General features: G+C 39.0%; 3 protein-coding genes and 1 pseudogene across 6 annotated transcripts in view; 3 read left to right on the top strand and 1 right to left on the bottom strand.

Moving 5' to 3' along the window:
- Window positions 1-5,442: 5,442 nt before the first annotated feature.
- On the top strand, window positions 5,443-7,624 carry LOC104750136 (putative cullin-like protein 2). 4 transcript variants are annotated; one of them, XM_010471889.3, is made up of 8 exons: window positions 5,443-5,651; window positions 5,891-6,039; window positions 6,127-6,217; window positions 6,347-6,532; window positions 6,627-6,674; window positions 6,760-6,963; window positions 7,089-7,166; window positions 7,341-7,624. In XM_010471889.3, the coding sequence occupies exons 2-8, from the start codon at window positions 5,912-5,914 to the stop codon at window positions 7,374-7,376; spliced, it is 771 nt and encodes a 256-aa protein (XP_010470191.1). In that variant the 5' UTR covers window positions 5,443-5,651; window positions 5,891-5,911; the 3' UTR covers window positions 7,377-7,624. The 4 variants fall into 4 exon arrangements, with proteins under 4 accessions (XP_010470191.1, XP_010470189.1, XP_087349522.1 ...); XM_010471887.2 differs by having other exon boundaries at window positions 5,501-5,651; window positions 6,760-6,981; XM_087493396.1 differs by having other exon boundaries at window positions 5,523-5,651; window positions 5,891-6,048.
- LOC104750135 (putative cullin-like protein 2) overlaps window positions 5,623-27,863 on the top strand; it is a 42,920-nt gene continuing 20,679 nt past the window's right edge. Inside the window, exon 1 of the mRNA XM_087493393.1 lies at window positions 5,623-5,696. The gene's annotated coding sequence lies outside the window, so the exon portion shown is untranslated. The remainder of the gene's footprint in view (window positions 5,697-27,863) is intronic.
- On the bottom strand, window positions 12,594-13,639 carry LOC147925237 (uncharacterized). The gene is made up of 4 exons (XM_087492533.1): window positions 13,549-13,639; window positions 13,079-13,399; window positions 12,823-13,022; window positions 12,594-12,743 (listed from the first exon to the last, which is right to left on the bottom strand). The coding sequence occupies exons 1-4, from the start codon at window positions 13,637-13,639 to the stop codon at window positions 12,594-12,596; spliced, it is 762 nt and encodes a 253-aa protein (XP_087348659.1).
- LOC147925236 (small nucleolar RNA R71) lies at window positions 23,850-23,950 on the top strand (annotated as a pseudogene).

The following is a 27,863-nucleotide window of genomic DNA, read 5'->3' as shown; positions in this document are numbered from 1 at the left end:
TCCTTTTGTTCTTTTCCGAGAGTTTTTACCTAGCCACCATATACATTCTGAGACTTTGTAATCCGACATCTGGGAGATTATTGAGTACTGGCATTTGATTTCTTTTACAAGTTGTTCATCTCATTTTTACCTATCTAAGAATGCTTGTTTCAATGTTTTCTGGGTTTGCATCTTTGGTGATGATTTCCAGATCTGAGTAGTATTAGAGTTCTTGGAGATGGGATAGACTAGGTGGAAGATCTTAGGATGTAGAGTGTTTAAGCTTTGATTTTTATGATTCCCTTCTGGACTAGTGTTAGAAATACTAGTTTCTTTTTGATCAATTGGAACTAGGTTCGAGACATTTCCACACCCAAAAGGTGTTTGATGAAATGTCTGACCAACTAGTGCCATAGAGTTACGTTCCTAGCCTAAGAGATTAGTTGTCTAGGATGTTTGTTGACGTGAATGAACTTGTTTGTCATACCTACTCAACCATGTTTCTCTAGCGAGAGCTGGGTATGGAAGTGGTTGAGTCTGAGTAGCTTTTGCCAAGAGATTGGATCAGCTAAGTTGTGATGTTCATTGTTTAGGGATAGTTTGCTTGTGGCATGTTAAACACTCTATAGACTAGGAACCTCCACCGACATCAATTACTCCTATCCTTAGGACTTCTTTCTTGCTGAATTTTTTATTGCATCCTCAAACTGTTTCTGATCTTGCGTTTTGTTCATGCTTAGACTCAATTTTGTTTTTACTCTTGTTTACTTCTTGTCATACATTTTCGTTTCTAGTTCTGTAGTTCATTTTCGTTTTGCATTTTCATCATTCTAGGATTGTTAGATAAAAACACTCTCTTGAATTGGCTTGACTTGTAAAATCCTGATTGCATCTTCAGTGACTAGCAACATCCCATTTGGATTGACACCTTAAGTACTACAACACATAAGATTAATTGAACCTGCTAGGATAGACACACAAAAATCTTAGTATCAGGATGAATCATGTTTGTGGAGGCTAAAAAGAAACAAAATAAACTTAATTCTATTAATAATTTAGGTTTTTTTTCAAATTTGAGTATATATAAATTTGTGCTAGTTTTGGAACATTTGAAAACATATGCTAACTCTGGATGAAAAACTTAAAATAGTGCTATTTTTGTCAATTGCCCTTTGGGTTGTTTATTTATTTTGTTTACTTAAGTTTTATTTTCCCTACACAAAATAATATATATATATATATAATGACCATAATTTCTTTTAATGAATTTGTAGGCATTGCAAGAGGCCTTTGATGGCAAAATAATGGGAGAAAAGGTGAGTGGGTGACTTGCAAGTTGCAACAATTTGCGATTATATCCTCAGAGAAGAAGAAAACTGTGGATCAGAAATTTTATGACTGATTGGATGGTTATAAGTTTCCAGCGATGATAGTTCAGACGATAGAACACTAAATAATGGCAAGTACTGTTGCATAAAATATATTACACTAGGTTTTACCCTGTAGTACACCACGGATCTATTTGTTGATATTATATTGTAATGGTTTAGAGGTGCTTGTAGTCAATGGTAAATTGAATATATATATATATATATATATATATATATATATATATATATATATATATATATATATAATTATATGTATTGTTAACGGTTGTAGGTAGAGTTTTGTAGAAACTCTTGATTCGCAAGTTGAGAATACACATTTTACAATTTGTTAGTTATGATTTACGAATGAATGATAGGGCATATTTTTATTATGATTCTAAATTGATATTATTGGATTAATAGTGTACATTTAAAGCTAATAAGATATAACTAAATATGTAATCGTCTATTAAACGCAAAATTAGATATTCCTTAAGATGTATTCATCTTGAATTAGTTGTTATATTATAGGGATGTGATTAAGAGGGCGTGACTACATAATTTGGGTTATAAATTCTTTTTCTCAAACTTGACCCTAAAAATTCGGCATGTAAATTAGATATTTCCTAAGATACAATGGACACTAACTGGCATTAATTGGATGTAAATAAATACGCTATGGATTAAAAACCGGCCCAAAATATTCGGCAATCTTAAGTAGGATCCGAATAATTGAATCGGTTATAATTATAGTTAAAAACCAGATCCAAAGTTGGCAAAAAGTGATGGCACCCTATTGTACTTCAAAAATGTATTCCAAGCTCTATATGTGGATATACATGTTTGGTTACAAATATCCTAAAACAATTTTTAATATATATCCGTTGATAAAAATTGAAATCACATCATATGCTGAAAAAAAATCTAAAATTTTATTAATTTTATGTATTAAATAGTAACTAAAATAATTAAATGTAAGATGAAATAAAAATGAAAGGAGAATTCTATTTTAATCTAACATATTGATTTAAATTAGATAGATAGATTTTAGGAAATTAATATTATCAAATAAGAAAATGATTGTGTTTGGTTGTAAAAATTGTAGAGAATTTAGTTGGAACTTATTTGGATACAAAGAGAGGATGACACAAAAATGTACTCCAAAAATGTTAAAATAGATATTCAGCTCAATTTGATTGACGGCCATGCCCAAAATTTGGAAAATTAGGAAGTGGTTACTATTTATTAGTTAAGTTATGGAAGAAATTAGCAGCCGCATATTTGGAGAATTAGAGACCAAACAAACCACAAAGAAATTGATAAACTATTTAGCTGTGTGAAGTAAGGAGGCACATGTATACTATATGTGCTAGGAGTTTTTTCATAATATATATATATATATATATATATATATATTTTTTGATCATCTAATTTTATTGATAATAAATATAGAAGAATACTTGAAATACAAACTCAAGCCGGCAGAAAATAGAAATATATCTCTTCAGAATCTAAAGCTCAAACAAAAGAATCTAAACCGACGGATAAAAAAAAGTCCTTGGAAATATATGCGGGAGGAAAACATAAATTCTTCGGAAGCTAAGCTGAAAGCTAGAACCGTTTCCAATTATAAACCCCAAAATTAAAAGACAATAGCAACAAGACTTATCTTCATAGCAACGCTAGCTCAAATCAACAAATCAATTTTTTCTTTTGAACATCCTAAGAACGAGGTTTGTCATTGATGTCCTCGGCAAACCCAAAGATAACAATCACTTCCTCATATCAAAATGAAAGCCGATATCTCCAAACCAAAAAACAAAGACCTTCTTAACTGGTAAACGATGAACCTCAACCACTTCCGGATATGATAACAATAACGACAATTGTGCCACCAATTTACGCTCACACAGAAATCTTCAAAAAACTTTCAGATTTCTATCCAATCTGCAAAGCAAAGAAAAGCAGTGAAGCCTAACCTCATGAAATATATAACCCTTCTCGCGAACAAGGAGGTCTTTCATAATACAATGTATCGATACTTTGACACAATAAATATTAAAGATTTCTTATCAAGTGGCAGGTCCGGCTTTATTCATGTGTGCATTTGCACATGGTCCATACAGATTGTCTTTTTTTTTATATAGCTAAAATTATGGTCTAAATTGTTTTTTTTTAAAACATAGAAAATAAGGATCTATATTTTTTCCCCAGCTCAGGGTACTTAAGTATATTGAGCCGGCCCTATCAACCGGTGTGATAGTGATCTCAGATCATATCAAACGCAGAAGAATAGTTAGGTTTTTAAGAGATTGGGGATTTTTGATTTTCGAAAGCAGAAAAATAGATAAGTTTTGAAGAAATTGGGAATTTTGCATAATATAATAGTTAGATTTTAAAGAACTCATTTATATATAACTAGATTAGGATCAGCTCAATGTGCAGGTTTAAAATTTTTAAAATAAAATAAAATTTAACAAAGAATATAAACTAAATTAAATTTAGTATGTAAAAACTATTTATAAAAGTAAATAGGTACACCGAGATGTCCAATGTGATATTTGTTGTAAAATGTGTGATTTTGCGGTTGAGATTATTAATCACGTTTGATTTAATACCCTCGCTCATGTGAAATTTGGGATTTATCTCCGACTCCAGTCTCGTCAGAGGATCTTCCATATGACTCGGTGTACACGAATTTGGATTTTGGTTTCTAGAGAGATGTCTCTCAACAGAGTGATCCTCCATCAACTTTTTCAATTACTATGGATTTTATGGGCAATCTGGAAGACCATAAATAAAAAAGTTTTTCAAGGTTTAGAGATCGAGGCTAATGATATAATTGCTCATGCTTTGGGCACTCTCTTTTATGGTTGGACCATAAGTTAGCCTGAGAAGAGGCACTCTGTTTTACGGCAGTCATGTCGGCTCCATCTCCGTCTTCAGATGTCCAGATTTCTTCACCTCGTTGTCATATTGATGGTTCTTGGAAGCAACCAATGTGTGTTTAGGATTGGGCTTGTGCTGTTGCATTTGTGAGGAGCGAACCTTGTTGTTGGGGCCAAGTGTCTACAACGGAGCCGCTCCCCTTGCATTCGGAGTTAGAAACGTTGTTGTGGGCCATTGAGCGGATACGTGTAGCAGGGATCGCTTGTTAACATTTCGAGGCTGATTGTGCTGAGTTACTCACCATGGTGCATTCCCTGAATATTGGTCGTCCTTCTCAAACCTGCTCAATGACTTTAACTCACTTGAGTCCTTCCCACAATTTTCCATCTTTTTGATCCCGCGTGCATCAAATACGAAGGCGGATAAGCTTGTCCGTGTTTCGTGTTCTCTTATCTTTGAAGTTTCTTTTGTAAACCTATTCCCTCCGACTTGGGTAACTAACCGAGGAGTTTTATTTTAATTTATTGTTTGGTTGAATATTCACAATCATTTTTTAATCTTACATAAAAAGTAATCATTTTTCTTGTAAAATTAGCAACTTAAAGTTAAAATAGGTAAACAATCTTATAATTTCAAATTTTATGATATATATATATATATATATATATAATTTCCTTAATGATCTTTTCTAAATTTTAAAGCTGTTTAAATTTTTTATTTTCTTATAATTGCCTTTTAATATTTTTAAAACGGTTAAAAACAAAACTTTTGTTTTACATTTGGAAGTTTACAAAAGTTTTGTTATCTTTAAAAGATTTTAAATAATATTAGATTATATTTTATTTTTTTCTATTTTAATTTTATATAAAACCTTTTTATGGTAGGTTTAAAATTTTTGTTTTTTATAATTTTAATAAATATAGAATTAACATGCATCAACATCTGAAGAATACAATTGACAAGTGTCACGATCTGGTTAATGAGTACCTTTGACATCAATCTTTATATAATAAGATTTAATGATTATATACATGTATTTAAAACTCATTTCAGTATTTAATTTGATTTTATTTAATCATGTATTTATCCTCATATAATACTTTAAATAATAAATAATTTAATTTGCATATTCATAAGTATTAAAGTAGTAGATTTAATCATAAAATGAAATTAAATTGGGTTGGATTTTATGTTTCTTTGATTTGTTAGTGCATTTAGTTGTGTTTTCAAAATCTCAGAATGATTAATGCACCCATTGGTTCAAATATGGAAAACAGGAAACTTCTCATGCTTGTTTAGAAGAAACTTTACAACGTTATATATATATATATATATAAGATATCTTATATGCTTTTCATTTCGCATCACTAATCGGAGTAGGTGAAATCTAATTCATAATATTTCGAACTTCAGGTACGTGATATCTTGGACCTTAGTTAAGAAGATATTTTGAATAAGGTTCAACACCTTAATGACTTTCAAAGATTGTAACGTGCTCTCGAATCATTTTTTTTCAAAGTTGTGGTTTTTTTTTCCCTCTAGGCGATTATTCTTACGTTATTACAATGGTTCTTTTGGTATTGTAATTATTTTATATGCCGATGCTAAAGTACTGATAATAGCATTTTCTCGTGTCTATTACTTTATTACAGAGTTTGATTCATTTTATAAGGATGTCCACGGAGATTTCATTTGAAGAAGGATGGCCTTTCGTGCAGAACATTGTTACCAAGCTGATAAGAAATATAGAAGGAGAGCTTGAACCACCAATTAATTCTGCTGAATATATGGAAGTTTACACGTACGTAATGTTAGTGGTCTTATATGTAATGTTTGTTGTTAAAACTTTTGGACGTGTATACTTACCAAAATGATTACTTCAATACAGGACTATCGTATCTATGTGCAGACGGAATCGAATTTCACAACAGTGTTATGAGGAGTATCGTGAAGTAATTGAAGATTATACTATACAAACGGTGAGTAGCGGATTTTTATGTCTTGACTTGACTCTTGGATATATTGTCCGAAGAAGAAATGTTTTTATTTAATTTTATTTTATAAACTTAATCCAGCAGTTTAATATTTATTTTATGTGTGGTTTTTAGGTGTTGCCGTCTTTAAGGGAGAAGCATGATGAAGATATGTTAAAAGAGCTTGTTAAGAGGTGGAAAATCCATAAAGTTCTGGTTAGATATTTAGCCAGATTCTTTTCTTATCTTGAACGTTACTTCGTTCCTCTCGGACGCATTCCAACACTCAGAGAAGTTGGTTTGACATGTTTCCGTGACCTGGTTTGTCATGCATATTCCTATATAGCTTCCGACAATTCACTGCCTCAAAAGTACGTATTTTGTAATGGTCCATGGAATTAATTATGCACTTCAGGTTTATCGTGAGATGCAGTCCACGGCCACAGAAGTTGTACTAGCACTTGTAAGTATTGGTACTACGTATTGAAAAAGCTCCCGTCAAACCTGATTCTTGATTTATTATATCTGACGAAATTTGTAATTGCCAGATTCATAAAGAACGTAAGGGCGAACAGATTGATAGAGAACTAGTGGAAAACGTATTAGAAGTCTATGCGGAGATTGGGATGGGAACTATGGAAAAATATGAAGAGGATTTTGAAAGATTCATGCTTCAAGATACTGTATCTTACTACACTCGCAAGGCATCAATGTGGATGAAGGAGTGTTCTAGCTCTGATTATTTGCTAAAGGCATGTCGCCGACTATATGTAATTCTATTCTATTTCAGGAAAATAAATAAATAAATAAATAAATAAATAAATATATATATATATATATATATATATATATTAATGTCCATAATTCTATATTGCAGTGTGACGAGTGTCTAAAAATGGAGAAGGAGAGAGTCAATTACTACCTTTATTCAAGCACTGAGCCCAAACTAGTTGAGGTTTGTTACTTATGGTATTATTTATTCATTAATATGGAATTAATCATATTTTGACAAGGTAGCTTTTTTTATTGGGTCGTTTGTTTATATTGCTCACTTGTGTCTTAGTTTCTACATAAAATTTATTTAGATATTTGGAATGACCATATGTAATTTCTTTTAATGCATTTGTAGGCATTGCAAGAAGCCTTTAAGATCTTTTATGTCTAACAAAAAGGTGGTAACAGTTTGCGATAATATCGTGAGGGAAGAAGCAATCAATGTTAATGAAACTCAGTGTTTTTGCAATCAATGTGGATATGTTCGCATGCATCAACATATAATAATAAATCATCTCTATAATTAAGTCAACAACCGATATTCAACACTAATGTTTTTATCCATAATATTTTTAAAAAGATATATTATGTATAAAATGCCATCAGATGGTCACTAAGGTTCTTAAATCAATTTTGTTACAACATGGTATTAGTTGAGTTATTGTTTTACCAAGAAAACAATATTACAACAGTCTGACAGTATATGTTGTATATAACTAGCAGAATAAGTCCGTCATTTTTTATTATGTAAAGTTGTGACACTCCGATTTCAGAAATTTGCACAAAAGTTAAAAAAAAATTGATTTGGCCACTTTTGTCACAAAAGTGCACTTATCTTGTGTGAGTGAGGACAAACATAGGGAAATATCATGTGGTGATTTGTAAGAATGGTAACAAGTCTTTAAAATATTTCGAACGTAGCAAACCGACCGTCTGATATGGATAGGCTCAAAAGCCTAGTGAGAGAACGTGAGGCCTATTAAAAAGATGGGCCCATGGACTGGGATTGGACATGGGCCCTATACTAGGTGGCGGTCGGGGCGTTACAAGTGGTATCAGAGCCGAACCCCAGATGAGTATGTAGTCGAATAGGCTCATACCATCGAGTGTGACTGTCTTGGTGCGTAAAGAGGACGTTGCGATCTGTTAGTGGGGGTGAATTGTGACACCCCGGTTTTAGAGATTTGCAGAGAGATTTTAAAAAAATTATTTGGTCATCTATGTTACCAAAGTACACTTATCTTTTCTGTCAAGTATCCTAAGAGAATTTCAGAGTCAAAGGTGCTTGAGCTGGAGTAGTCTCAGAACGAGGTTTATCATTGATATCCTCGGCCAACACAAAGATACCAATCACTTCCTCATATCAAGATGAAAGCCGACCTCTCCAAATCAAAAACCAGTAACCGACAGACTAGATGAAACCTCAACCACTTCCGGATATGAAAACAATAAGGACAGTTGTGCCACCAATTTAAGCTCACATAAAAATACTCAAAATACTTTCAGATCTTTATCCGATCTGCAAAGCAAAGAAAATCAGTGAAGCCTAACTACACGAAATAACCCTTCTCGCGAACAAAGAGCTCTTTCATATTACAGTGTATCGATACTTTGAGAATATTAAAGATTTCTTATCAAGTGGCAGGTCCGGCTTTATTCATGTGTGGATTTTCACATAGTCCATACAGATTGTCTTTTTTTTTTTTTTATATAGATAAAATTATGGTCCAAATTGTTTTTTTTAAACATAGAAAATAAGGATCTATATTTCTTTCCCAGCTCAGGGTACTTAAGTATATTGAGCCGGCCCTATCAACCGGTGTGATAGTGATATCGGATCATATCAAACGCAGAAGAATAGTTAGGTTTTGAAGAAGAGATTGGGGATTTTTGATATTCGAAAGCAGAAAAAATGTTAAGTATTGAAGAAATTGGGAACTTTGTATAATATAATAGTTAGATTTTAAATAGCTCATTTATATATACAAGATTAGGACCCGCCCAATGTGCGGATTTAATGTTTTTCAAATAAAAAATGAAATTTAAGAAAGAATATAAACTAAATATTTTTTAGTAAGTAAAAACTATCTATAAAAGTAAATAGATACATCGAGATCTCCAATGTGATATATGGTGTAAAAAGTGCGATTATGCCGTTGAGATTATTAATCACGTTTTTTTTAATACCCTCGCTCATGTGAAATTTGGGATTTATCTCTGACTCCAGTCTCGTCAGAGGGTTTTTAATATGACTCGGTGTCCTCGAATTTGGATTTTGTTTTCTAGAGAGATGCCTCTTGTAACATCCGCAAACGGGAATCCCGATATAGGGGATGCATCGGTCGATGAAGGTTGGTTATCGCGGACGAGTTTATAAGGAGGGTTTGTCGTTTAGTGGTGAGTTTTGGCCGCTTTTGAGAATAGAAAAGGGAGAAGCTTGTGGCTTGGGATCGAGTTTGATGGTTGTAGGAACGAAGATCCGAGAAGAAGCTTCGGGTAAAACGATGCTCAACATGTGTGTCGGTCGATGCAATGCGTTGACGGCGCTGATTGACCTAGGAGCATCGATCGATGCCATGTGGAGGCGTCGGTCGATGCAATTAGGGATTTCGCGTAATGTTGAGCATACGTCGGTTGATGCAGTGTGAGTGTCGGTCGATGCAAGTGAACCTTGTGTTGGTCGATTCAAGCTTGTGGCGGTTGATGCAACCCTAGTTGGTGTCGGTCGATGCATGATGTGTGTGGAATTTTACTTCAATCTTTTACCTCAAAAGACCACACAAAATACTGCAAGTGCACAGTTGATCGGTAATAGTATTTAAGGATCGATCCCACAGAGACGAATAAATCACGTTAAGAGTTTGATTAGCGAGGACTATGGCTAAGACAATAATAAAATAGGGGTTTTTGGTTTCGTTTGTCACTAAAGAAAAGGTAAATAATAATGGACGGAATGTTAGGCTGTATGGAATTCTCAGGGTATCAAGCACCGGTCTAAGCCTAAAGGGATTAAGTATGGAAGTTCAATGGTTAAACGTTCATGGTCTACGAAACACTAAGGAACAAGAGATAAGCTGGTAGCTAATCACCTATCTAAAGTCTATATACTCCGTTACTCAAATTTCGCAGGCAACGACGCATATATCCTAGCAATTAAAGCAAGTTTGATTTTAATCCATAAAGTTCTATAACTCAACTGACGCAGGTTATAACAGGATACTTGTCTAGGCTATTGCAAGCGAGTTTACAACACTTGTGATGCGTAAAATGCCTATGGTCAATCACTAGTTATCTAATCAAGCAATATGCATTAAGAACAAACCTAGGACAAAGAACTAAGATGAACTAAACCAGATCTAAACACCCTTACAACTGAAATCTAGAGAAGATTTTGATTTAATGAAATCAAAATAGGACACTCTTAAGAACAAAGACTGTACATACGCACGTTGACCATGAGTAAACTCGGTCATCAACCCAGTAAGAGTCATCTTTCTGCTTGATCTTTAATAGGACACTTTTGTTCTTCACGTCGGGTTATAACACGTCTCGGTGTATCGAGCATATCTTCCGCATGAATGAATGGATTAATTTGATTACACTGCGAGGAGAAAGATGTCTCTTTGCGCTTTCCATAGACACCAAAAACGTCAAAATGTGAGTTCTGGAAGGTCTTCAAAAGTGTCCCATACTGTAAAGCTTTGAATCTGCCCTGAAACGTATTTTCCTTGTCTTTTGGTCCTTTTTGCTATAAAACCTTCTTGAAACCTGAAATATTTGATAATAGACCTTTTATACCTGAAATCTCATCAAACTAGTCCTAAATGCATGAAAACTATAGCTAAAATGAGTAAAATAGTGATGTTATCAACTCCCCCAGACTTAGACTTTGCTTGTGCTCAAGCAAATAATCATAATAAATCATGGAAAAGAGTTTTGAAAATAATGGGAATTCACTTTGGGGATACCGTCTTTGCACTCTTCTTCGCCTTGACATTAGGAACTTCCATTTGTAATCGTCTATGAGAATCATCAACGCTCCTTGATCCCGCAATTCTTTAGAGTCTCCAGAATCTTCATTGTCATCTCTTTATATAAATTAAAGCAATAAAAAAAAGTGAAATCTTACCAAGGGCAAATCGATCAAAAGTTGTCGACTCTCTTCAAGCCAAGACTTTCTTTGTATGATTCCTTTCCTCTCCCTTTTCTCACTTCTTCTTCTTTTTAAATCAAAGGTATAGGCGAATATTGGGGTCATCGGTAATTTACCTACCCCTCGCTTCCAAGCTTTTTGTTATTATTTGACTCAAGACTAGAATAATGAGGTCACAGGTAATTTACCTACCCCTCTAAACTGATCAAAATCATCTCATCTTTTAATCTCTCTCTTCTTCTTTTTTTTTATTTTTTATTTTAAAGTATTGAAGGGAAGAGAGAGGGAAACATACTTTTGAAGAAGTGCAATGTCTTGTGGGGCTTGAATGTAGAGATCTAGTCCAATGTATACCAATTCCCTCGGCTTGATAATTAAGTCCGGTTTAGGTCCTATAAAAGTTAGAGACTAAATATCCATCGAATAGGGACATGGGGGATTGTTGAGTCGGCTCACAGTCTTTCCAAACTTTGGTTCTGTTGACAGGCATAATCAAGATTCTGTTAATCCAAATCAAATAAACCGTTAGAATAAGATCATAATCCCCTACTACTTTTGACTCAATAAAAAAAATGTGGCTCGATAAAAACGTCAAAATTATTGATGTAAAAAGTGGAAAAATGTCTCAAGTCAACAAAATAGAAAGTAGAATTAGTAAAGGATGGAACATCCTTCCCCCCAGTCTTAAATCACACCGTCCTCGGTGGAAAAAAGAAAGAGTGGAGGATTAAAAATCATAAGGAAAAGTGCAGGGTTTAAGAACAATGTCACCTTGATGGAATGATGTTGTGTTGACTCTAGACTTTTAATGGTTGCCCAGAAATTGTGGTGACTAACCGTTTGTACTTCCTTTGGTTGCTTGACATCAAGTATGAACTTGGCTAAGTTCATTCGAATTGTGTTTGACATATCTCTAAATGCATCCTCCTTGAAACAAAAAACAAAAACCATCAATAATAATGAGAAAATAAAAATAACAAAAACATACCTAAGTAAAAGAAATGGTGATGGTAGGTGGTGAGGATGGTGGTGGTTCGGATTTGTCTCGCGGTACATGGATGAATGGTCGCGAACAGCAGCAAATGGTGGGTGTGGTATGCGGTACGCTGGACATGGCCATTGGCTATGGCTGGTGGGGACTCTCGGCATCGATCACTCAAGGATGGTGATTGATCCGTTGCCTTCGGCATTCTTCGGTCACATTGAACATGGCCGGTCAGTAGGTGGTACTTGCCACTAGTCATAGTGTGTTGCCAATCCATGAAGACTTCTTCTTCCTTCTTTTTGGCTTTTCTATTTTCTATTTTTTTGTGTTTTTTTTTAATTGAAATCCTGAAACTAAAATGCAAAAATATTAAAAATAAAAGAAAATAAATCCTAAAAATAAAAACTTACTAGACATGGGTTGCCTTCCAATAAGCGCGCTTGTTTAACGTCGTTGGCTCGACGTGGTGCCTAGTTAGGTTGAGGAGCATCGATTAGACATATTGATGCACTTTCTTCCTTGCCAATTTCTGCTAGATAGGGCTTTAGACGCTGTCCGTTTACGGTAAACGGTTCTCCTCTGTCATTGAGAAGAACGACGGCTCCGTATGGTTTAACTTCCTTTATTTTAAACGGTCCAGACCACCGAGAACGTAACTTTCCTGGAAAAAAGTTTAAGTCGAGAATTGAAAAGTAAAACCTGATCATTTGGGGCGAATGATTTGGGTATGATCTTCCTGTCGTGGTATGCTTTAGTCCTCTCCTTGTAAATCCTTGCATTTTCATAGGCGTTGTGGCGTATCTCATCCAACTCGTTTAATTGAATCAAACGTCTTCCGGCTGCGATTTTTATGTCATAGTTTAACTCCTTTACTACCAATGCTGCCTTGTACTCCAGTTCTACAGATAGGTGGCAAGATTTTCCATAGACAATATGAGAAGGTGTGGTACCTAACGGGTCTTGAAAGTGGTTTCGTATGCCCATAGAGCGTCATCCAGTTTGGTGGACCAATCTTTCCTTGATTTTGATGTAGTCTTCTGTAAATTAGACTTGATCTCTCTGTTTGAAATTTTGACTTGGCCGCTTGTTTGTGGATGATAAGGAGATGCGACTTTGTGGAGAACTCCATTATTCCTGAAAAGGTTAGCAAGGTTTTGATTTATGAAATGCTTACCTCCGTCACTTATCACCACTCTTGGTACTCCGAATCTCGGGAATATAATGGTTTTGAACATCTTGACCACCACGTTAGAGTCATTTGTGGCACTTGCTATAGCTTCCACCCATTTAGAAACATAATCAACAGCAACTAGAATGTATTTTGGGGCATCTCATTCCTCTTACTTATATTTCCCATTCTCTGGCAAGCGTCACATCTTTTAATGAAACTTTGGGCGTCTTGAAACATGGTTGGCCACCAGAAACCTGCTTGCAAAATCTTAGAAACAGTTTTCATGGCATCCAAATATAACTCCTTCGACTTCTTCTTCGGAGATGCATCATCGAAATAAACCATCGGAACACTTCTTGTAGAGATAGGGTTCATCCTAGTAGTATCTCTTTACTTCTCGTAAAAACTTCTTTTTTCTATCACCATAGAACTGTGGTGGCTCAACGTCGGCTGCTAAATAATTGGCATAATATTTGAACCAAAGTGTATCATAAGCTTGTGGACGTAGTGCTTGCGGCGGTGCTGGCCTGTTAGCCATGGGGACAGCTTCAATGACGTAGACATTTTCTTCGGGTAAACTATCATTTAGAAGCATGGGTTCCTCCACTCTCATTCGCGAAAGGTGGTCGGCGACTCCATTTTCTGCTCCTTTTCTATCTCTCACTTCAATATCAAACTCTTGTAGCAAGAGAATCCACCTTATAAGACGCGTCTTGGCGTCTTTCTTAGACAACCCGTCCCGTGGACCACACTAGCCTCACTGCTAGCCGTCCCAACGGAATCCAAGCTGGCCCTGCAGGGCATCGATCCTAACCCATCACTGTGGATATCCCAATCCACCAGTAGGTTATTGGTGCGCCAGGCGTTCCTCCTCACCCTTTATCAACCTTCCCACAGGACAAGTTGCCACCAATTGAGCACTGAAATGACCTGAACCATTTTTTAAAAATAATAAATAATAATAAAATAGTAATAATAATAAATAAATTACAACTAGTGGTCCTATATCCACTAGCCACCTAACCAGAATCACAAACAACATCAGAATAACTGATACCAATATCCAATAATACTCAATAATAGAATAACCAATATCCAAACATAACCATTCCAATGTCAAACAACAGGAAACAAGGAACCGACAACCTAGCAAGTTCTAAAGACCCAACTCTAGCAACCTAACCTAACAATGCCAGATAATAACCAATCGAGTCCCTAGAACATCCTCCTCTTCATTGCCTTGATTCCACAATCACACTTTGCCTTTACCTGCACAACAAACACAAATTGAGATGCATGAGTATTTGATAAACACTCAGTGAGGCAATCCTCCCATCTACTAGGCTATACACACAAGCAACAATGATTCCAAAGTTCCAAACAAACAACAAACATCATCTCGTTGGAAGGGAGGTGTCGACCGACACCAGCCAAGTGTCGACCGACACTGGCCTTGGTGTCGACCGACACTACCCCACAGTGTCGATCGATGCATGATTTCTTGGTGTCGATCGACACTCCCTCTGCAACCGCGATTTGCTTGAAGCCGAGAGTCGAATCTCGCTCCCAACCTCCTCCAAATCACCCAATACTCAAAACCCAAGCCGGAAACATCCTTAGAAACCTGTAGCAACCAATTCCCAGCAAAAAAACACACAAAACAACAACAAACAAGCAAGAACAAGGAAATCAAAGGCTTTGATTAGTCATGGTCATGCACTCACTTCTATGCAGGAAGATTTTGACCAATAATGAACGAATCCACACTCCCAGCAAGCTTCCCACACGTTCCTAGCCTTGAATCCTCACTCCCACAACAAGATCTCACCCACAAAGCCTTAAAATCTCACAATCTCTCTCTATAGAACCTCAAGAACAGTTTTCTCTCTTTGTTTTCTCTCAAAGCGGCGTAAACAACAAAAAAAACACGACCTAGGTCGATTTTCCTCCTTTAATACTCGGTTTAATGGTCCATAAACCAAATCGAACCAAATCGATCAAAAACTCAATCTGGTCGATCGACACCTATCCCTAAAACGCAGAATTTTGGTTCGCAGATGTTACAATTCTCCCCCACCAACATAGATTTGTGCTCGAATCTCGAACAACCATCAGCCAAGGACTCCCGTGCAACCATCTCCACGGCCCGCACTCCTCTGACCGATCTACCGAAGGTCACCTCAAGGCGATAGACTCACGTTCCAAGCATTATTTGCTCTCGACTTTTGGACTTTTCTTTTCTCATAGGCCTAAACCTTGAGTTTTATTGGCTCCTCATCAGACCGAAGCCTGTATGCCATAATATTGGCTCCTCATCGGGCCTAAGCCCGCATGCCATAATATATAAGGATTTCCAATACTCGTCTCTCGGGTTGCCACCCTACAGCGCGCCCCTGGATCGTCATTCTAAGTCGATATACCAGTTGTGCTCTCAAGCCAAAAAGTCTTAGAATATGACAGTACTAGGAGAACCTAAGTCCCCCAAGAGTTGCGAGCAAATAATTCTGAACATGTCTGAGTCCTATCCCTATCCAGGTTTCCTTCCTTTGGCTCGCGTAAGACAACACAATTTCCTACCAACCACATATCCCCTCAGTGGAATACCTCATGACAACACAAGGATCATCTCACTGCCCCACGAGCCGCTAGGCCAAACAAATGTCCTAAACAGGACTGCCACAAAGGCAAAACAAATGTCCTAAAAAAGACCGCCACAAAAGCCAAACAAATGTCCTAAACAGGACCGCCACAAAGGCCAAACAAATGTCCTAAACAGGACCACCACCAAGGGCACTCGTCCCGAAGGACTGTCACAAAGACCATCTGTCCCGAAGGACCGTCACAAAGACCTGCTGTCCCAAAGGACCGTCACAAGACCCTCTGTCCCGAAGGACCGTCACAAAGACCATCTGTCCCAAAGGACCGTCACAAAGACCATCTGTCCCGAAGGACCGTCACAAAGACAATCTGTCCCGAAGGACCATCACAAAGACCATCTTTCCCGAAGGACCGCCTAAACAGGCACTATGGCTAAACAGTCCGCCATAAAGGCCACACAATTGGCTAAACAGCCCACCACAAAGGCTACACAATTGGGTAAACAGCTCGCCACAAACGCCACACAATGGCTAAACAGCCCGCCACAAAGGCCACACAATAGCTAAACAGCCTGCCACAAAGGCCACACAAGCTCCTCCAAGCCTCTCCGCCACTAAAATGGACAAATTCTAACTCCCATAAAACTTTCCATTTTTAGAACATCCCACTTTTGGAATATTTCCTCTTTTAGAAACTTCTATTTTAGGAAACCTTCCCTCAACACTCTCAAAGTCCCAACGGACTCTCATTAAAGGAATCTTCTTCTTTTTGAAGTTCCTTGATCCTCCTCCCGAGAACTCTCACTGATCTCGCCTCCAAAGTCATGTTAGGCTGAATATCGTCAAGAATCATAGCCAACAACTGATCATCCTCACGGAGACACTTCCGCAACATAGACACATGGAAAACCTTATGGAATGCTCGCATAACCTCAGGTAACTCCAGTCTATATGCCACTTGTCGGACTCAACTTAGTCTCAGTCAATGACCTGTTCGAACTCCGCAACATGGCCATCTTGAGGTACACTCTATCTCCTACCTGAAACTCAAGATCTCTCCTCCTCCTATCGGCATAACTCCTCAGCCGATCCTGAGCTTCCTTCATGTTCAGCTTGAGAACCCGAATCTTCTTCGAGTTCTCCTGAACAAAATCTGCCACGTACATGCTCTTCTCCCCCACCTGAGTCCAGCATAACGGTGTACGACACGGCCTCCCATACAAAGCCTCATAAGGAGCCATGCCAATACTCGCCTGGTAACTGTTGTTGTAAGCAAACTCTACCAAGCTAAAGTGATCTGCCCAATGGCTACCCCAATCTAACACACACATCCTTAGCAAATCCTCCAACGTCTAGATCGTCCTCTCTGACTGTCCATCTGTCTGGGGATGATAAGTTGTACTCATATTCACCTTAGTGCCCATTTCTGCCTGAATGCCCTCCAGAACACCGAAGTGAACTTGGAATTCCTATCAGACACAATGCTTGCTGACACCCCATGCAAACTGACTATCTCCTTCACATATTTCTTAACCAAGACCACTGCTCCATCTGTCTTCTTAATGGCCAAAAAATGTGCCGACTTAGTCAACCGGTCCACAATGACCCATATAGCATCAAACGTCCTGGACACTGGCAAACCTACCACGAAGTCCATAGTAATCATATCCCACTTCTACTCCGGAATGGGAAGACTCTTTAGCAAACCACTTGGTACCTGATGCTCAGCCTTCACTAGCTGACACACATCGCACCTCGCAACCCAACTAGCCACGTCCTTCTTCATCCCGGCCCAGTGATAGTACCTCTTGAGATCACGGTACATCTTAGCCGCTCCAGGATGAATAGAGAACATGCTCGCATAAGCCTCTCTCAGGATTTCCTGCCTCAACTCCTCATCCTTAGGCACACAAATCCGCCAATGCACAAAAACAGTACCATTAGCCGAAACCTGATACTCTGAATCCACATCCTTTGAGGCATTAACCAGCCCCTAATTCTTCTTATGAGCCAACCGCACTCTGCTCAACAGATCTACTCTATCAGCTGCCACCAAACCCAATGGCTCTTGTGACACAACACACAGACTTAACGCACCGACCTCTCCTACCAGAGACTTTATATCCTGCTCCTGATCTGAAGCCGCCTGCTTCCGACTCAAAGCATCAGCAACCAAGTTAGCCTTACCATGGTGATAGGCTATCTCCAAATCATAATACGCCACCAGCTCCATCCATCGCCTCTGCCTCAAATTCAGCTCGGGCTGAAGTGAATATATACTTCAAACTCTTATGATCTGTAAACACATGTACCTTTGCACTATAAGGATAAGATCTCCAAATCTTCAGGGCAAAAACTACAGCACCCATCTCCAAGTCATGAGTAGGATAGTTGTCCTCATGCTTCCGCAACTGCCGTGAAGCATAGGCATTCACCTTCCCATGCTGCATCAACACACACCCCAAACCAACTCAAGATGCATCTGCATAAACCACATAGGGTTCTCCCTGCTCAGGCAAAGCCAAAACTGGCATAGTAGTCAACATCGCTTTTAGGCTTGCAAAGCCCTCCTTGCACTCCTGTGACCACACGAAAGGAACATCATTCCCTGTCAACTTAGTCATATGACGTGCTATGCTTGCAAAGCCCTGCACAAACCTCCTGTAATAGCCTGCCAACCCAAGGAAACTCCTGATCTTTGTGGCATTCTTCGGTCTAGGCCAATCTCTAATAGCCTGAATCTTCTCCGGATCTACAGAAACCCCATCTACAAACACAATATGACCTAGAAAATCCATCTCCTGCTGCCAGAAACTACACTTGCGCAACTTGGCAAACAACTTCTGCTCCTGAAACTTCTCTAGAACTACCCTCAAATGCACTACATGTTCCTCAGGACACTTAGAATAAACAAGAATTTCGTCAATGAAATTGATGACAGGCTATTAGAGTTGTTCATCAACCTCATAAACGTTGTGGGCGCATTTATCAACCCAAACGGCATCGCCACGAACTCTTAAACCCATACCTCGTCCTTCTACTTGACGCACCAAATCGACGCTCCCCACGGTGAAGTGATAGGACGTAAGAATCCCCTTTTTTCTTCCTCAGCTCTACTAGACTAATAATCAAGTATGCTGACATCAATTCACCACCACCCGGATATCAACACCTCTTGTCCATCCAAGAACCTCTAGTAACTTGTCTCTTAAGGAAACTTCCACAAGATAGCTTATTACAAAATTAGCTTCCCGCTTAGCAATTCTCCACAGCAAATCATCAATACGAGCGTAATAAAACAAACAAGTACCATACGTTCGCATATTCTGATTCACCGCATTGAATGCTTTGCAAGCCGCCAACTCAAACCACTTGCCTTGTTTCCCTCAAAAAGCTTACCAAAACCTTGAATCTAGCAACCATGTCCATCTCCAATGAACGTAAACCAAAATCGTCGCAACGATTAGATTATCCTGCCATAAAGGCTTCTCGTGAACTTATTTATCTGGAAACACGCTTTTTGCAGCTCAAACCTGCTGCAACTCCCCTTCCTGGGACTCCAGGACCACCGGCCTCACAATCTTGGCGCAACAGCCACACATTCATAACCGCTCTGGTCATCAAACCCTGACCCATTGGTCTACACATCCAAAACCCAAGATTAAACTAACCTCAATTTCTCGAGGTCTACATTCAAACGGTTTGTCGCAACCTTTGAGCCATACTGATCTCACTCTCAGACCAGCGTATTCGAGTTATACCATCTCACTCTTGGACCACAATCCTCAAGATCTCGGTATCAGGGGAACTACTCATCCCCTCAAGGGAACATTATCCCCTCTGCCACTCTCGGAGCCCCCAGCCCCTCGAGCTATCGGTATTCAGGAGAATCACCATCCCCTCAGGAGCAACAATCCTTAACGACTATAAACATCTCCCGACCAAAAGTAACTCCTATGGTCTGAGTATAACATTGCAATCTTACACCTTCCCACTCAACTTCTCATATCAACCTGAATTACCCACCAAACAGAAAAATATCTGATCCAACTGCATATGAACACCTATCTGCCCCTCTAGGCTCTATACCTCTCGAGAAGAATCTTGTACTGGTCATCTACAACTGTTCCATCCTCCTAATAAAAGATGGATAGTCCTCAACATCTGCAGCCCTCGGCTGCACCCCGCCACATGCGGTACAACTAGAGCCTGCACTGGTTCTCCTCTCAGTAACCGCTCTCACAGTACACCAACAGATCCGTCAAGCGATCATCTCAACCCTGGGCTCCACCTGCTGCAACCCCACACTTGGGTTCCCAGCACCCCCGAACGCTCAAAAGCTAACCCCCTCTGGTCACTCCTGATACGCTTGCGATCCTACGACGTACCTCCTCGTTGAACTCTGGACCACACACACTCGCTGGCCTCAGAAACCCATCCGACCACGACCACGACAATGCCCACGTCCACGGCCAACAACTCAAACACCTTTAAGCACTGCACTAATAAAGAAAAGAGGCTAACAAGCAATCTTAACATAACACACCACAAACACAAATTACACTTGAGTATCTGCACCACAAACACAAATTGAGATGCATGAGTATTTGATAAACACTCAGTGAGGCAATCCTCCCATCTACTGGGCTATACACACAAGCAACAGTGATTCCAAAGTTCCAAACAAACAACAAACAAAACATACAACCCAGGAAAACAAACATCATCTCGCTGGAAGGGAGGTGTCGACCGACACCAGCCAAGTGTCGACCGACACTACCCGTAAGTGTCGAATCTCGCTCCCAACGTCCTCCAAATCTCCCAATACTCAAAACGCAAGCCGGAAACATCCGTAGAAACCTGTAGCAACCAATTCCCTGCAAGAAAACACACAAAACAACAACAAACAAGCAAGAAAAAGGAAATCAAAGGCTCAGATTAGCCATTGTCATGCACTCACCTCTATGCAGGAAGATTTTGACCAACAATGAACGAATCCACACTCCCAACAAGCTTCCCACACGTTCCTAGCCTTGAATCCTCACTCCCACAGGAAGATTTCAACCACAAAGAACAGTTTTCTCTCTTTGTTTTCTCTCAAAGCGGCGTAAACAACAAAAAAAATACGACCTAGGGCGATTTTCCTCCTTTAATACTCCGTTCTATGGTTTCCATAAACCAAACCAAACCAAATCGATCAAAAAATCAATCTGGCCGAACCAGAAATAACTCTTGGTGTCCATCGACACCCATCCCCAAAACGCAGAATTTTGGTTCGCGGATGTTACATAGCTGCATGGTCGGTGTGAACAATTACCTTTGATCCTACATGGTATGATCGAAACTTCTCAAAAGCAAACACAATAGCTAAAAGCTCTTTCTCCGTAGTTGCGTAGTTGCATTGTGCTTCATCCAAGGTTCGGCTAGCATAATAAATAACATTCAGTTTCTTATCTTTTCTCTGTCTTAGTACGGCTCCAACTACGTAATTACTAGCATCACACATGATTTCAAAGGGTAACTCCCAATCCGGTGGTTGCACAATTGGGGCTGAAACTAGAGCGTCTTTAATCTTGTAGAATGCAGCTAGGCAATCTTTGTCAAAATCAAAATCCACATCTTTGCAAAGTAGGCGTGTAAGTGGTCTTGCGGTTTTGGGGAAGTCTTGAATAAAACATCTATAAAACCTGGCATATCCAAGGAAACTTCTTATCCTTTGACATTCTTTGGCGGTTGTAGATTCATCATGACTTCAATCTTTGCTTTATCAACTTCAATTCCCTTCTCGGACACTCTATGACCGAGAACTATGCCTTCTCTCACCATAAAGTGGCATTTTCCCAATTAAGAACTAAATTTTTTTCCTCACATCTTTGTAGAACTTTTTCTAGATTGGCTAAACATGCTTTGAATGACAAACCGTAGACTGAAAAATCGTCCATGAAGATTTCCATGAAATCTTCAATGTATTCCATTAAGATGGACATCATACAGCGTTGGAAAGTGTCTGGAGCATTGCATAGACCAAAGGGCATTCTTCGATAGGTAAAGGTTCCGTAGGGACAGGTGAACGTCGTCTTCTCTTGATCATCCAAATGAATTGGAATCTGGAAGAAACCTGAATAACCATCTAGAAAACAATAATATTGGTGATTGGCTAACCTTTCTAGCATTTGATCGATGAATGGTAAGGGGAAATGATCCTTTATTGTTACAACATTAAGCTTCTGGTAGTTGATATACATGCGATGTCCAGTGATCGTCCTTGTTGCGATCAGCTCGTCGGTCTAGGTTTTAATAACGGTGACTCCTCCTTTCTTTGGGACCACGTGTACTAGACTCACCCATGCGCTATCTCAAATAGAATATATAACTCTTGCATCTAAAAGCTTCATTATTTCCTTTTTGACAACCTCTTTAAGATTTGGGTTCAGTCTCCTTTGATGCTCAATGGAATACGTATCCTCCGAGATTTAGGTCGATCTTCCTGTTGGGAACATCAATGATGGCTCCAGCTGTAGAAAGGAAAGGTTGGTCGAGTATCAAAGGATCTTTAGGCTCCTTCTCAAGCTCTACGATCACAAAATCTGTTTGAATTTGGCAATCTCCAATAACAATCGGTACATCAACTAGAATCCCGACAGGGCGTCGAACTGATATATCCGCAAGGACCAATGAGAACTTTGTAGGCTTGAAAAAATGGTATCCAGGCGTTTGGAAACTGACCGAGGCATCATATTGATACTTGATCCCAAATCGCAAAGAGAGCGTTTGAAAACTTCATCTTTAATCATGCATGATAAAACAAAACGGCTTGGATCTCCTCACTTTTGAGTAATGTTATTTTGTAGAATTGCACTGCACTCTTGCGTAATCACCATGACTCCAATTGCTACACTGATGTTATTTGTCAAAATACTCTTCATGTACTTCCTTAGAGGGGGAGTCAATGCACAAGCTTAAAAAAAAGGTAGCCTTACCGATAGCCTTACCGATAGTTGGCTTTCTCTTTTTCTTTCTTAAAAACTTTAGTTGGGTATGGTACCTTGGGTTGATAAATGCGCGTTGGAGGTGGAACTTGGGGTATAGTGTCCTTGGTGAGCTCCGCGCGGATAAGCTCTTCTTTTTCCTTCTCCCCCATGGTTCCTTCTTCTTCTTCGACGGGGATAACTTCTGGTGTTCGATCTTTCTCCAAGTATCCCTTCGGATATTCTGGATCTTTGTAGGCTGTTCTGCTCCTCAACGTTATAGCTTTTAAGTTTGCTAATTTAAGCACTCGCTCATTGGTCTCCAAAATGGGCTCCTTGTATTTCTCAAGAATAAAAACGTTTTCCTTATTTTGCTTCTCGAGGTCACTAACCTTGAATGTAAGGGATGTCATCTTGTCACTCAGATCGTTATACATGTCGCTCATCTTCAAATTTATGTCTTCTGTAAGAGCTTGTATGTTGGCCTCAATTTGTAGCATCCAATCTCTCAAGTCACGGCTTTGATCTCTCATGGTTGGATTAGGAAATCCTCTTTGAAAACCTTGAAAGTCGGTAAATGTAGCTCTTTGTCAGAAATTGCCTCGGTTGAACTGATGTCCATGATCTTTCAAGTTTCGGTTATAAAACCTCCCTTGGTAGTTGCTTCCAGATCCAATGTAATTCAACTCTTCTTCTTTGTCACAAAATTCTTCCTCATCTTTGAATGTGTCGTCTCCTTTTTGAATATGCTTGACGATCAAGCTCATTGTTTCTTTAAGCTCTCTAATATTCGAGGCTTGATTAGAATCTTCCTCCATGTCCGAAGGGGTCAAACGGTAGTTGTTGTCGTTCTCAGCTAGATTGCAGATTTGAATCCGAGCATCCTCAATCGTCTTTGTAGCGAAATTACCATTACTTGCTACATCTAGAGATAGCTGGTTTTTAGGGTCAACTCCTTCATAAAATTTGTTCATCAAGCCGCCATCTGTAAAGCCATGATGAGGGCAGTCCCTCTCATATGCTCTAAAGCGCTCCCAAGCTTCACTAAATGATTCAGTTTTTCCTTGTCTAAATCCTTGTATCTTGCTCATCAAGAGGTTAGAGCGAGATCTGGTATAAAAATGATTTAGAAAGGCGGCCTGACACTCTTCACAGATTGTAATCGATGTCAGAGGCAAAGACTTCAACCATCTACTTGCTTTATCTTCAAGGGAAAACGGGAAAAGTTTGCACATCGAGTACTCCTAAGACTCCTTGGATGTAGCAGTTACTCCACATATTTCTTTGATGTGGTCTATCAGATGCTCTGTGCTAAAACCATGAAATTGGTTTTGCTTTACCAAGGTGATAACTTGAGGGCTTATTTTAAAATGATTTTGTGGCGGTCTTGTAGGTTGAATCGCAGACCGGTCCTGAATGTGTTAATAAGGGGTATCATTTTCGGCAATGGTTTTAACGAATGGATCAAACAAAAATAAAAGATCCTAGACGATAATCTTAGTCTTAAACTCGAAAGTGATTTAATAGTTCCCCGACAACGGCGCCAAAAAGCTTCATGTGTGTGGAATTTCACTTCAATCTTTTACCCAAAAGACCACACGAAATACTGCAAGTGCACAGTTGATCGGTACTAGTATTTAAGGATCGATTCCACATAGACATCCGGTTATGGCTAAGATAATAATAAAATGGGGGGTTTTTGGTTTGGTTTGTCACTAAAGAAAAGGTAAGTTCTAACATCCGGATTTTTAATTGGTAATTGGGCTGGTTTATTTTCTTTTCAGCCCATTAAGGCCCAATAACTTGCAAACGACGAGGGTTTATGTTTGGCATGTATGTGTGTATGAACGTATCGCCATCTTCGTTGAACGAGAGGAGAGTTTGTGAACCCTAAGAGCAGACGAGCATTTCGAGACTTGAGTCTCTTGTTGTTGATGTTGATGCCATTCGTTCGAAGCAAAAGAGATGGTGACGTTGTGTGGTGAGTATCGTGGAGGAGAAGCGTACCGTACAGACTGGTTCTCGCTGGTCACCGTTGATCACCACCAGTTGGTCAGTTGCCACCGTGTTTCACCGGATATGTCAGCCATTGTTACCGGAGTAGTCGCAGTCATCGTCTAAGCCGTTAAGGGTAAGGAAACCCTAGATATATTTTGTAACTTGTGGAAGAAGGTTCTGTTGTTGTCATGACTTATTGTTGCTTTGTTTTGGTGTATATTGCTGAGCCATGGGGAAGTAACCACCGTGACCTTAAACTGTCATGTCGAGCAGTCGAGGAGATTCACCGAGAGTAAACGCCGAGAAAGGTAAACGGCGGAACTCTTGTCTCGTGTTGTTGTTGTTTTGTTTGTTGATTATTGAACCGGGAGCATAAACCAACTAAACCGGAAATAGTTTGTGTAATTAAGGTCCATTACCGAACTCAATTGTTGGTGCGGGATTTAGCACCCCCGACATACCGAACTAAACCAGAAAGATAATTTGGTTATTTAACTGGGAATCCGGTTAAGAACTCAATTAGGTCATTTAAGCCCAATTCGGATAGAGAAAGCCCAGCCTCGAGGGTGAAGAACCGACTTCCACTTCGCCCAGCGGCCGATCTAAGAGATAAAGCAATCTTCCTTATTTCAGTTCGCCTGATAAGGAAAGTTAATATATTATGCAATCTATGAATATGTATAAAGAGGGAGAGACTTCTCCATTGTAAGGCATCCATTATTGAATACAATTATTCAGTTCTCTTCTTGTTCTTAGCAATCTAAACCCTAATTCTTCGAGATCAATTCTCTTTCTTCTAATTTCAAGGCTTAGATCGGATTTTTAGAGAGATTACTTTACTGAATTTGTTTTCCCCCATAAACAAATTCATTGTGGAAATCCAGTTTCTACATCAATTATATGTGGGTACATGAAAAGTGTGGTGTTGTGCGATCATGTATAATTGGGATAAATTATATTGGTTTGGTTTAATTATTAAACTGTGGTTGATCGATTTAATTAAGGAGTACAAAGTCAAACATTGAAATGTTAAACCGGAGCATGCGTTTGGATTTGGTTTAAAGGAATAATCATGGATTATTTAATGGATTGTTATTATCTTAAACCGCTGCAGACTGAGAACTGTTGTTGAACCGGATTTTTGTTGTTGCAAGTGCTAAACCGAGACTTCGATTTGTATGGCCAAGGTGAGGACAAGTTGGTGTCTTCTACATATTCAGATTTGTTTGGATGTTGCTTAGTCTAAGGTTAAGCTGAGTATACCTACGAGTTACATATATTATAAGTAACCGTATTTGTTTGTTGAGTGTATTAATATTTATAAGTATATAAATATATTTTCATAAAGTATAAGAAAGAGAACTAGTATTTTAGAGTTGGATATTGAACTAAAATGGATATTTTATGCGTGTTGTTTGATGATTGTGTTAATGCATGTTTTGTTGTGGTAAAATAAGTGCTTGTGTGTGAGGAGATAAGGTGCTAAGGCACGTAGATGCGGGTGAGCCGCAGAAAGTCCTGCAAGGAGAATTCCTTGTAGTTTTGTGGTGGTTTACGGGCGCGGAATGCGGGTAGATCAGGATGGCTGACGAGCCAACATGGGTGCAGTGCTAGGAACAAGTGCAAGAGGCGCTTGGGGTCTGTAAGCATGAGCACGAGTGATTGATGCTAGGACGAAGTGCAAGAGGCATGGAGGTTCCGTAAGCATGGTGCATGAAGAAGTGCGAAAGCATGAGGGATCTGATAATGCACGAGGATAGCGTGTGTTGACACGTTGTATCTGACCCGTCTATAGGGCGGTTATGGGACGTAGTTCCATTTGTGTGATGTGTGCGTATGTTTGTGTGTCACAGGTTTAAGGACACACTGATTGCTGCTTGGCTTAGGTTTAGACTTGGTGATTGTCTAAGCGTGTTTGGATGTGGAGACTTCGAGAGCCCTGAGGCTTTCCCTCACTGAGTAGTTATCAATTAATCACCCCTCTCTTTTGCAGGTTGGTTAAGGGAAGAGTTCCTTTTGCGTTGTTAGCTGGCGGTTTTGCATTTAAAGAGCGTTTTGGGCTGAGCCAGGGAGTCAACCCGTTGGCCAGTTCCGGGTATTGAGTTCGGGTATTACATAAATAATACGCGAATAAACTAATAAAATATAAATGGACGGAATGTTGGGCTGTAGGGAATTCTCAGGGTATCAAGCATCGGTCTAAGCCTAAAGGGAATAGGTATGGAAGTTCAATGGCTAACGTTCATGGACTACGAAACAATAAGGAACGGGAGATAAGCTGCTAGCTAAATCACCTATCTAAAGCCTATATACTCTGTTACTCAACTTTCGCAGGCAACGACGCATATATCCTAGCAATTAAAGCAAGGTTCGATTTTAATCCGTAAAGTTCTATAACTCAACTGACGCAGATTATAACATGATACTTGTCTAGGCTATTGCAAGCAATTTTACAACACTTGTGATGCGTAAAACGCCTATGGTCAATCACTAGTTAGCTAATCAAGCAATATGCATTAAGAACAAACCTAGGACAAAGAACTAAGATGAACTAAACCAGATCTAAACACCCTTAAACAAACGATAACTTGAATCCCCTTTGAAACCCTAATACCCAACAAGTCAACTACTCACACATGATACAAAGACATGACATTAATATTATAAAGTATAGCATCAAAACGAATTAATAAACAAAAGGGGTTCAAAGGTCTTTAAGAGTATTTATAGGGTTTTGTCTTGGGTTAGGGTTTGTATGGGTAGAAACGTCTTTTCTTCTTAAGTGCAGGACAAGGGGCAACAAAAGAGGCTTCTGGACCGTGGAGGAGGCTTGGACTGGGCCGCCGTGATGGTCGCTGGTCAGGCCTTGGATAAAAGCCCATCGGCTGGTTGGTTCTTCTTCACGCCGGTTTATAACACGTCTTGGTATATCGGGCATATATTCAGGATGGATGAATGAATTAATTAACTTGATTCCACTTCTAGGAGAAAGATGTCTCTTTCATC

Source organism: Camelina sativa, chromosome 16, assembly GCF_030686135.1.
Source record: "Camelina sativa cultivar CO46 ecotype springtype chromosome 16, ASM3068613v1".
Classification (NCBI taxonomy): Eukaryota; Viridiplantae; Streptophyta; class Magnoliopsida; order Brassicales; family Brassicaceae; genus Camelina; species Camelina sativa.
This window is presented reverse-complemented; position numbering and strand designations above follow the sequence as displayed.

Excerpts from the sequence above, each read along its gene's own strand:
- LOC147925237 (XM_087492533.1), bottom strand. The coding sequence starts at position 13,639 with ATGGTTTATTTCGATGATGCATCTCCGAAGAAGAAGTCGAAGGAGTTA. Across the intron at positions 13,400-13,548 it reads TTCTAAGATTTTGCAAGCAG|CTATAGCAAGTGCCACAAAT; the intron begins GTTTCTGGTGGC and ends AATGGGTGGAAG. Across the intron at positions 13,023-13,078 it reads CGAAACCACTTTCAAGACCC|AACTGGAGTACAAGGCAGCA; the intron begins GTTAGGTACCAC and ends ACCTATCTGTAG.
- LOC104750136 (XM_087493395.1), top strand. The coding sequence starts at position 5,912 with ATGTCCACGGAGATTTCATTTGAAGAAGGATGGCCTTTCGTGCAGAAC. Across the intron at positions 6,533-6,626 it reads TGACATGTTTCCGTGACCTG|GTTTATCGTGAGATGCAGTC; the intron begins GTTTGTCATGCA and ends TATGCACTTCAG. Across the intron at positions 6,675-6,759 it reads CAGAAGTTGTACTAGCACTT|ATTCATAAAGAACGTAAGGG; the intron begins GTAAGTATTGGT and ends TGTAATTGCCAG.